Source organism: Rhea americana, unplaced genomic scaffold (assembly GCF_003343005.1).
Source record: "Rhea americana isolate MKP2758 unplaced genomic scaffold, rheAme1 scaffold_92, whole genome shotgun sequence".
In the NCBI taxonomy this organism is placed as follows: Eukaryota; Metazoa; Chordata; class Aves; order Rheiformes; family Rheidae; genus Rhea; species Rhea americana.
Genome location: NW_028187111.1, coordinates 1,520,907 through 1,532,854, shown reverse-complemented (window position 1 = coordinate 1,532,854; position 11,948 = coordinate 1,520,907). Strand labels below are relative to the sequence as shown.

The 11,948-nt window shown below is 38.4% G+C and overlaps 1 protein-coding gene across 1 annotated transcript; it reads left to right on the top strand.

Annotated features, from left to right (window-relative positions):
- Positions 1 to 443: 443 nt before the first annotated feature.
- On the top strand, positions 444 to 9,562 carry CD86 (CD86 molecule). Its single transcript, XM_085324580.1, has 6 exons — positions 444 to 565; positions 693 to 742; positions 1,961 to 2,302; positions 5,752 to 6,063; positions 8,561 to 8,695; positions 9,482 to 9,562. Exons 1-6 carry the CDS (start codon positions 444 to 446, stop codon positions 9,499 to 9,501), a joined length of 981 nt encoding a protein of 326 aa, XP_085180706.1. The 3' UTR covers positions 9,502 to 9,562.
- Positions 9,563 to 11,948: the final 2,386 nt, after the last annotated feature.

Sequence of the window (11,948 nt, the reverse complement as noted above, 5' to 3'; positions counted from 1 at the left end):
ACGGTTAATCAGGATTGTAGGCATGTATACCACATGAATCCAGTCATAGAGGTGTTTTGCTTATGAGATGAGTCATAGTTTCTTTTCCTTCTTTTCTAAATAGAAACTAGTTTTTCTTTACCACAAAATGTGTGATATTTAGCCTCACCTCTTCAAACCACATAGGATTTCTCTCAGTTATATTTTACTATAGTGAAGAGCAGGTTCCTATTACAAAACTGAAGGTCACACACTTCATTGCTTCTGGTAGCTGACATCATTGCGCTGCCTCCTCCTCACCTCCTCCTTCTGTGTCACCCTCTCCCCCCCCTCCACTTTCAATTCCCCCATCCTTCTCCCCACACCACCATGGGCAAGCACGCTCCCCTTTCCTCTTTTCCTGGCACTAGCAGTTGTGGGTACTCATCCTGCCCTTGGCACACCAGGGGCTCCGAAGTCCTCTCATGGCATATCCTGTCCACAGTGATTTTGCACTTCATTGCCTTCTTTGTAAAATAGAGATCTGCCATGGCATGCTTAAAGCTATGAAGCCCACAGTAATATTTACACTGGTCAACAGRAAGAGGTGAGATGAACTTTCTTAATAGTTTCTTTCTTGCTCAAACTTTTACTACTWCTTTGGCAATACTAGAGAAGATACTTGGAGTGTCTTCACCCTTTAACCATATTTCATTTATTTTGCTCTCTTGTAGCATCATGGAGGTGTGTATATTCTTCCTTCAGTCAATGATATTTCTCCCAGGTAAGAGACACATTTTTAATTTTAAAGGTTGTTTTGACTATTTGTGTCTTGATATGTGATACACACACATTTTGTGGGAGAACTTCATAATAATATACAGTAAGTATTTTCTCTCTTCAACTTTATATATTGCACTTATTTTACGTTGCTCCTAAATTTTTGGGGCTTTTAAAATCCATTAAAAATGAGTGTGTATGACCTCTGTATATTATAGAAGAGAGCAGCATTAAATTGAAAATAATGACAGTTTGTTATGRGACAAGTGGAGTTCTAGGCAGCTGAGGAGAAATGCATTCTGCAGTTTGGTGATCCACAGTGGCAGTCAAAACTTTGCTTCCTGAGAGAGATTATAAATCTTCTCCTTCTCCTTTTGAACAAAGCAGTGGTATCTTCTGGGACAGAGGGCTGTACTTCTCATTCAAAAAAATTTTGTCTTCACTACCCATTACCACCCATAATGACARTGGATACATGCATTGATGAAAGTGGGAGAAAAATCAGCCCCAGTGTAGTTCAGTTCAAAAAGATACAATGCTTTGCATTAAAGCATAATTGTGTTTATTGACTATTTCTGTTAACAAAATCAGCAAGAACAGCTAAATCTGACATTTAATTTGTCATTAAACTCTAGATTAATTGCAGAACAGCTAAATCTGACACTGAATTTGTCATTAAACTTCAGATTAATTTTTCAGTGAGACAGAAAGTGTTCACCTATTTCAGACCTTCTGGTCATATATCCCCTAGACACTAACATATTTCAGATAGTTAGTATTTTACGTTTTCTTCAAAACTGCAGTGCTGTGTTATTTTATTAAAAGAATAAACTCAATTAAAAAAAAAATATGCGGCTATCTCCTTTGTGGGACAATCTCATTACACAGGATACAAGTAAGAATGGTGTGAGCACGTGGCCTTTTTGCCTTCAGAAAATAGTCTTCTATAATTACAATTAGCTTGTGCTTACACCACCTCTATGACTTCCTTGGAAAGTAAAATACAGGAAGGAAAATAAAAAAACAGTTTTATGACATCAACTCCACAAGCCTTTGTGAGTCAGTCTGAAAAATCATGTATCTTGTCACATCTAGTGGGAGAACTTCTGTCTGAATGCTGATAATTTTATTGCTACAGTCTTAAGTATTGTCTCTATGAGCTCAAATGTTTGGTCTTCTTTTGTAGCTGATGTAAATCGTAATTTTTCTCTCTTTTTGTGAGGTATTGCTGCCAATGTGCATCAGGTGAAGTCATTTCTCAATCACACTGCATACCTATCCTGCTATTTTACAAACTCGCAGAAAACTGACGTTAAAGACTTAAGAGTTTTTTGGCAAAAAGGTGCTGCTGAAGTGGTGCATGAAATATACTATGGCAGAGAAAAACATGAGAACCTCAGTCCTAAATATGTTAACCGCACCAAGATGGATATGGACAGATGGACCTTGCAATTGCTAAATGCGGAGATTGTGGATGAGGGACAGTATACATGTATTATACAGCACAGAGAGAAAGGATTACCAAAGGTCATACACACATCTGAGTGTTCACTGTACATCATTGGTAAGTAATCATTGCTAATTAGCACTTGGTCATCTCTTTTGGTAGTCTGTCACTTTGTTCAGTCCAGAAACGTGTGCTGCTCTCCCCAAGCCACTGGAGATGTACCTGCACTGGAATAGCATTTCTAAAGATGGATAAATGAGCATTCTCAGTGGAAGATCATCAGATCTGAAATAACAGTAGCTGGAAGCAATCAGACAAAGTAGGAAATAAGGCAATAATTCACTCAACATCATACCATTCCTAGCTCCTACCTTGCCACACTTTATACTGAAAACCATTCTGCCTTCTTCCTCTTGCCTCCTGTAAAAGTTTTATGGCTTCTAGGGCCCTGGAAAATAACTTTTTTATTTGCATCTTATCCACTGCCTTTTAWTAAAAGCAATAGAAGTTAGCTTCATTGGTGGTAAATTTCCACTGAAACATAACAAGATTTCTGCAAACACTAGCTATTTTATTATGATATAAATCACAGAGAAAATAAAGAAAAGAGCAGCTTATATGTGGAGGAGTAGAAATTCACATGCTCTGTTAAAGGAAGACTGAAAAATCTCTCAGGAAAAAATGCAGGCATTAGTGAGATACAGCCTGATTTGTTGCATGTTATCAGAGGAAAAGTTAGAAAATCCTCTAACAGCAGAATGGGGTTCAGTGAGGAAGCAATCTCTTCCTAGTATTTTCTAAATTTTATAGTAGCTCCTAATATATTTTTCCTAATGGCTTCTATTAAAATGTTCTGCTGGTAACCTTGGCAATATGCCTGTGTTTTCTCTTCCACTGTGATGGATTAAGTCACTAATAAGAACAGCTTTAGGCTTCCACTTGTGTTTTCAGGCTTCAAGATACTATGTCAAAGAGAGCAGGCAAGCTGGAAGAGCAGCCAGAAAGAGAGAACCAGGTTGCATGAGGCTATTCAGCCTTGTGCTACCCTGGATCCACAGACAGAAAACCCTGATTGTTAATTCTGATTCTGCCAGAAGATACCTGACAAGCATCTTCAGCAGTTTTAGGTCTCAGAGACTCACAACTTGCACTAATTATCAAGGTATCCAATATAAGAGATGCTTAGCATCAACTGTTCAATTAATTCAAGTGGTTACATCAGCTTAACCAGCCCCTGAGAAACATGTTATGGAAGTCACATATTTAGGTACAAAAACTGCCCAAAATCTTTAGGGTTTAACTTAGGACACCTAGTTTAACCTACCTGCTGCTGTGTTTCTTCCAAATGACTTTCAGTTCAGTAAGCTCCCAAAGGAAGGCACAATATACAATCATGTTTAAAAATAAATGTATAACAAAGAAGATAAAACACTAATGTTGAAATGTATTTGCTGTTAAAAGCTGTTGTTTTGTGCTTATGTATTTAGTTCCTTAATTGGTATTAGAATATCATATCACACATGGAAGGGTTGGTTGTAGTATGGGTTTCATACTTAAAATGGACATGAGAAAGATCAAGTGATTGAGTACTGTGCAAGTATAATAGCGCAGTCATATAAAGCTATCTAGATTATCTGATGACCAAGTCCTGTTCAAAAATACTGAAGTAGCTCCTAATACAGTTTACATGTATTATTTATATGTATTACATAAAGACAATATATACTTACGTATTCAGTGTATGTAAGACGAGATAATACRTATTTAAGAACAAAGAACACAGATGGTTCTCCAGAAAGAGAGGCAGGCTTCACAATAGAAAATTTTGGCTTTCAAACAAGCAAATAAGGTAAGGATCATGATGACAAACAGCTTAACTAGAAATTCTGTACTTTCTGCTATAGCATGACTCTAGTGCTTCCTTTAGATGGATCAAGAAGTGAAGTAAGTGAGATTAGGGCAGCTATTTCAAAATATGTGCAATTCAGTGTGGTAAGGGTGAAACTGATGACAGAATACAGACTATTGTTTCAGAGTCTCCATTTTAAAAAGTGTGAAAAGGTGTTTAAAAACATTAGAAGTGTGAAGAAAACATCTACAACACCTATCTGAAATCCATACTTCAGCTGGAGATGTTAAAGGATCAGTCTGCTTACTTTATTGCAAAGCAGATTGAGAAGAGACTTTTTTCAGTGTATAGGAACCTGAAATATCCATAAAATACTGGATATTAATAAAACACTGGTTAATTCAGTGAAGAAATATGTAACAGCAAACAATGACTGGAAGCAAGTGAGAAGGAAATCATAAAATCACTATAGAAACAAACAGAACAAAACCAACTAGGGTGATTATGACACTGTTAAAAATACCATGGGCCTAATGGTCTCTTGAGGTATTTGAATCTAACTTCCCAGCCTTTTTGGAAGACATGCTATCTTTAGATACAAATTATGTCCTTAAACATGCTTTTCTGTGAACTTTGACAATCCACATACCAAGCTCACAGGTCGCCCACACTCTGCATGCAACTTAYTTCCCTAAGAAATTCTTTTCTCTTCTCCAATATTTCTTCATATTGTTCTTAGTCCTACTGGCACTAAAATACTTTCAATGGTGTCTTGAACCTGGTTTTTTTACACTTGCTATATGCTAACATGTAGTCAGTATCACGTCTGCATTTTTTCCTTTTCCTTTCCCATTATAGTCTACTATTTCCACTATGACACTTTAACAAAATTAACCCTGTTTGAGAAGAATTTGAGCCATTTAATAGAGCATTAGCTAAAATTTTTGTTTATTATTCATGTTTTATGTTTAAATAATTCTTCCCAGTCCTATTCTGCTTATTATTTTTCTGAGCAAGAAGAACCTGGCTTTTTTTAAAAAAGGTATGTTTTTCATTGACTGGGATGAGTATCCAATAACACAAAGCAAAAGAAACTGCACTGTGGTCACTTACACATAAAAGCTGGGCTGAGGGTGTCAAGTTATCAAGATATCAAGTTCAGATGAGTGATTTTTTTTTTTTTTTTTTTTTTTGTGCTGCGAAATGTTTATCCATAATATTGACAGATACAAAGGATTTTCTAACCATGACAGCACTGGATCTACAACTATCCTCTTCCAGGCTGAAATCCCTGAGATGATTTCTGCCTCTACATTCCATAGTTAAAGGTTTATGGTTTTCCCCTCATGTAATGAGGAGGTTCAGAGTAGACAGCACTGTATCCCATCCCCATTCTCTGCTTAAGCATTGACTTGCAAGCAGGCAAGATCTGATTCTTCTGAGCTGTGAATGAGTTTAAAGGAGGTGGGAGAGACAAGGGCCTACTGTCTGGCTCATCAGACTTGTTTTGTTAGAAGGTACCCTTGAAACATCCTGAAGATAAGAAACAGCAGGTCTCTGTGTGCACCAAAAACAAAACAAATCCTTCTTAGGACCCATGTTTGCATGAGATGACTGTTTAGACTTGCTTTTGCCTGAAAATCTCAAATGACTGGTAGTAGTTGTCACAAGATGTGATGTGTCTGACTCACAATACTTTTTCTTTGGTCTGTTTCAGCCAACTATAGTCAACCTGAGATAGCACAGCTACATACTGGGAAACTAAAGCCCAGCAAATACTTGAATCTTTCCTGCTCTTCCAGTGGAGGCTATCCAGAGCCCAGGCAGATGATTTGGCTAATATCACAAGAAAATACAACATACAGGCATGTACAGCATATGGATGTGTCACAGGATGCTGTAACAAAGCTGTACAATGTCACTAGTAAGCTGAATATCACAGTTCCTACAAACACCCTCATTAATATTAGCTGCTTGCTTCACCTTGGAGAGCACCTGGGGAGCCTTGTCTCAGTGCCACTAGTCATAGGTGAGTCACTATTTGCCCATTCTGATTCTTGCATAGGTAGGAGCAGAGAACATCACTGTAGAGCTGATCACAGATGGCTGCACATTCAAGGCATGGTGGTAAAACCTAATTAGCAGTAGGGGCTGGTTACAAGTGTTGTATATTTTCCATCCCCTTTATTGATAGCCACAGCCTCTTGATTTTTTTCCATGGGAAACCTTAATACTGCTAGGAGAGGGCAAATAGAAGGAGACTACTGCTACACAATCCAGAATACAGTTCAGCCCCTACTCACTCCCTTCCCAGATGCTGCTGCAGCAACAAAGCAACCCAGATATCTGGATTAAGCTGGAACCAGTTTCAGGAAGTAACTCTCAGCTGTTAGGATAGAGGTTTCTGCCTCACAGAATCAGAGGAGCACTGAGGTTGAAAAGCACCTCTGAAGATCATCTAGCCCAGCCTCCCTTCTCAAAGCAGGGTCAATTGGAAGAGGTTGATCAGGATCTTATCCAGTTGAATTTTAAATATCTCCCAGGATGGATACTCTACAGTACATATGGGCAACCTGTTCCAGCATTTGACTAATCTCACAGTAAAAAAAAAAAAAAAAAAAAAAAAAAAATCTAATGTTTAAATGCTGGAGCTGCTATTCCTTATTTCTYGCTAGAGYGAGGCAGAAGTCTGAACAGAAGAGTCCCTAAGGCCAGATTGGGCTCACAGGCTGCCAGTTATTGTGCTGTTTTAAGTGTAAAGGCCATGAAACTTTGAATAGTCTTGGAAATGTACCTAGTGGTTTTAATAAGATTTGGCAGYAAAACCTGCATTTCAAAATGATATTTTGGGTATTTTTTTCCTCTGGATTGTGTCTTTTTTTATATACACTTCTTGCAAGAAATTTAGGCTCTATGCCATGCAGAGTATTCCCTGACATATTAATGATTACAGTGTCAATTGTGTGTAGGTAATCTTTGCCTGCAGATTGTTACTTTTCCCCCTCTAAATGAAAAGATACATTCCAAAATGAACTTTTATGGATATCCTAGTGATGCCATAATGTTCTCCTGGATTTCGGGCTCTGTCACAAACAGGCCAATTGTCTAGAGAGGAGAGGCAAGAAAGCAAATTTAAATCTCTCAATGCCTCCTGTTTATGTTTCCAGGTGCTTTATCATCTTAAGTGCTGAACAAACCCATGTAGACAGGCCCCCACAATTCTGTTACCTAGCAAAAGTACTGCACGAGCTACCAATGAGTGCCACAGCCACTTCTGCTGGTTGAACTGAAGGAAGGCTTCACCTGCAACTCCAACCACAGAGTTTTGAACTGGGGACCTGCATACGAGTCAGACTACTGCTGGATTACATCAGGGTTCCACATGACTGATCCTTTCTTTAAATTAAAACTCTTTTTTATTTATCTCCTGCGACAGGAAAACATCCTTTGACATAYTTTTATCTGTAAACCATGGCACAAATGCATCAAAATAAAGATGCTTCCCACTTCGGTCATATATATGTGTTTGAGTGCAGGTGTCCCATTTAGACAATATTAAAGATGGAGAGATGTTTTAAGTGGTGGGAACAGGAAGCTTAGAGGGAATGGTAGTGCTGTAGGAAAGCCTGGTAGGGAAGTACAAGCATGCATCTTACTATTGCAGATGTGAAAGCAGCTTGCCACTCATTCCCCCAAAAGTCCCACAGTGCAGATTTCTTCATGTGATTTTAGCTAATGAGTTAAGTCATCAATAGTAAAGCTAGAAGATTGCCTCTGATACCCTTAGATTCCAGGATTTGTAAATAATACTAAAATGCAGTACAGAAGCTTTCTGASGCGTACACAGCTCTTCATATTGCTCATGAGTATTAACACCACTAGTATTAGCTATATTGCTGCATCCTACTCTTTCTTATTCAATTCTTCCTGTCTCCTTCCAGRCGTTATGCAAGTATGATAAAGTATGATGGTGTTACCCAAAGGAATTTCCACAAATATGAATTCCACATAAACAAACCCCTTGTTTGGCAGTAACTGAAGTTGTATCAGATGTACTCTAGCAATCAAAACTCAAAAGCACAGTAGTCAGAAACAGAGGGAAACTCCCTTACATTCCCAGCTATTTTCATATCCCTTACAGCATTTCATTAGGCTTTGACCTTCATTTCCAACCGATACCAAGTAGTAACATATCCCAGGTACTTCAAACTTGCAGAGGAGCACAGAACTAGTGGAAGCGTCATAAGCTCTTGCATTAATCAGACTGCTGATCTCATAGGTCTTACCCAAACCTTAGGAAGAGAATTCACCATTGTTGAAGTGGCCACTAAGACCTGATGTTTCTGCTAGTTGTTGGAAATGGAAATAAAGCCATATGGATAGTAATATGACTGAAGCCCTGTAAAAGCAAAGGATACTGGAGACCTTTCTGCTAGCTTCTGATTCATATAATTTTGGGATAGGTTGGTTAAGCTATTACTAAATTAAATCTTTGCTGTGTGCATCTCCTCTGTTCTCTTACTCAGAGATACAGGGAGAAGAAACGGAACAAGAGAAGATAAATTTCTTTGGCCCACTTATAGCTGTGATTATAGTGATCATACTTCTTCTGGGTTTTGTGATATTGAAGAAGAAGAGAAATACCTCATCTACTCAACAGAGTAAGTTACTAATTCTCATTCATCTCTGCTGTCCCCCAAATCACAGGCTTTGCTYTTTGTAATCACCTCTTTACCTATATTAAGCTGCTGACAGAAAGTTAGGTTTCATGTGGGACTTACGCTAAACTTACATAGACGATTTAGTTCTTGCACAACTGAGTCCATCCAGCAGTAAGTCCAGCCATCATTCTCCTGACTCCTCTTGGGAGCCTATATCCTACCTGCCCTTCTTTTTTGTCCTCTGGGAGACTGAGGCTTACCCCTCTTTCCTGCATTTCCATGCTTTTGTTTGGTTTATTGAAGGATTTGGTTCCTACCATCCTTGAACTGTATAAACCTCTCCTGTCCATCAGTAGTTGTAAAAAAGGTGGAGCTGAGGGAGGGATAAGGCTTCCATAAACTGCTAGTGTCTCAGTCATCACTGAGCTGAAGAATCCCAGGCATTGCTCCACCAGAAATTCCTAACACTGGACTACAAGAATAATCTTCTGACCGAGAATCTGATTTTTGCATTGAATTTCTCTATTTTGTTCCAACACTAGGTTCCAGACATCTAGGGTTTATTCTGTGCTGAAAGGATCCTCATGTTGGCATCAAAATCTATCCTTCTTTGCAGCAAGAGGGAAATGCAGTCCTTACAGTCAGTCTTGTTTCTTTAGGCAGCCAAGTGTCTTGAGCCACACCTCATTCTTTCTCCAAATCCTAAGACAACGGGACATTTACTATCAACCCTTTTTCAGCTCCTATTTCTCATGTTTCTGTAAATCACATACTTATCTATTTTAGGTGTCAGCCTACCAGTCTAGAAGCTATCCAGCTGTGAACTGAGGCCAACCACGAGACCGCTAACTGGGAAGTGTCTCTGCACTTAGCTCTCATATTTTCAGATACTCTGTCCAGTGCCAGAACAAGACTCCTCTTCAGGTTTTAGAACATGCAACATTTTTGTCTGATGGCTAAAATTCACTCTACAGTGTCCCCTGCTTTTATTTTGCTACAGAATGATAGCAAATACAATATTCTTTTATCCTTCAGCAACATTCTGCTGACCCACACAAAAGATAATGAGTGGCAATATGCCAAAGCAACCACTTGGTTTGGCTGGCAATGCCCTTGCACAAGGGATTTAATGGGCTTTGGCCAAAAAATTGCGAGTGCCCACCTCAGTCTTCTGCGTTATTCATTGACTAGCACATGAACTTTCCTGGCTCCTGGTGCAATTATTTTGTCTGCACTCCTGACAGCTATTGAGTAGACCACCTTTGAGATTTGCACTCAGTGGTTTGTGTCATTGCCATCAGAATTAATGTGTTTTTGCCTTCTCCTATGATTCCACTCAGAAATGAAGAACTGAACTTAGTGAACCCATTAAATCTAGAGAGAAGAGCTGAAGTCCAGTAAAACCTTGCCATCCACATCCCACAAGAAAAGGATGAAGACAGACACAAAAGTGTCTTTGTTCAGACACAAAAAAGTAGAAAGGCACAATATATTTAGCAACTAGACAGGAAGGAAGATGGTGATGTCTGAAGAGTAGAAGTCTTCCCACTTTGTCAAGAGTAACCAATACCTAGGGAAGCACWGCAGGCAGCTGCTCCAACTAGCATGTAGACAAAAATCTTCTTTTTGCTGGGACTTCTTCACAGACTTAACAGGACCAAGAAGACTTTACTATATTAGCCAGCCCTATTCAGCATTGTGATCACATATTACAGTCTCCCTCTTCACCTAAAGGAAACCAGCAGTGCATTTCACCAGCTAGGTGTCAGTATTTTAAGGGCAGGAGTTGACTTTGGAAAATCCAGAGACAGCACAAGGATAAGCCATTTAAAAATCAAAACATTCTCCAAGCCAGTGCAGTTCTTCATTTGGATGACCTAGTTCGATCCCTGTGACTTTTTGATGTATCTTTAATTATGCACTGTGATATTGTAAAATCCTGACTGTAAGACCTGATGAAGAAAGCAGAGCTTTGTGGGATACAGAAGAGAATGTCTCAGAAATAGAAGGAATTAGATCACAGTCTTCTGCATCATAATCTTCATAGGAAATTTGATCAGGAGCAAGCTCTTAATCATGAGCTATAAGCACTTTTGGCAAAGTGAGAGTGGCTTTGTGACACTTTCTTGCACAGCTCCATGGTAGAAAGAGGAACATCAAACTCCTTCCCCACCTTCTGAGAAAAGTCATATGATTCCTATGAGACATTTTATATGAGACATCAGCTGATTTATAGACTTTCTTTGAATATGATTTCTACTTACTTTAGCTTTTTTTTTAACCATCCAACTCAATATACCCAGCCAGTGAGTACCCCCACACTTTTTCCCTCTATATTCTGACCAGGTTGTTCAGGTGGATGCAGAAACAGGAAATTAAAGCAGGAGGGATCACTTTTATGTATATAAATCTAAATAAACAAAATGAAGTTAGGCAGGTATTGAAAAAAAAATAGAAGTAGGCCACATTCCAGTTTGGTTGACTACATTCTACCYTTCTTAATTTTTGTTCATGTTTGAAGATAAAGCAATCCATGCACTATAGTAATGTCAAATACAGGACGTAGTAATACTTTTCAGAATAGATTCTGTTTCACTCAAAACGTGCCAGCTCTGCGATCTTAAACAATCTCTGCACTGTCTATCTTCAACACCACTGACATCTTTCAGAAGGAAGAATGCAGCAAAAACGAGACAAAAATCTTCTGAGACCTTGTTAGCCTTTTTAGGCCTTACATTTGCAACAAGAGTGGGGACTCATTCTCATGATAAGGGACATTCTCATGACACAGCAAGTCATTCTCATGACATGATTCTCACATTCTCAAGACAAGTTTCAGCTCAGAGTTTAATTCAGGGGAGATAAATTCTCTTTAATTTCTASTGGGTATAAGTATTATTTTCTCTTAAATGATGATGTGAGTTGCTAGATGCTATCTCAAACTTTACTCCACTTCCATGGTGGTTGAGAAAATTAGCATGTCCCTTGAGGTGAGTAAAACTATATGGGAGTCAGCTTATTAAGCTATTAAACTAACATTCCAAATATTTTCATTCAGATTAATATCATTCAAATTTATTAAATATCAAAGGTTTTATTTTTATGTAGACATTTATTATTTGCTGGCAGAATTATTTAATGACTTATTAAAGTATACATCTTTTTTGTGTTAGTGTTTTATTCTCCTATCATTAAAGCAGTGTATTGGGGAGTAGCCAAATTTGTGTTCTCAGGGAGGAAACATACCCATTTT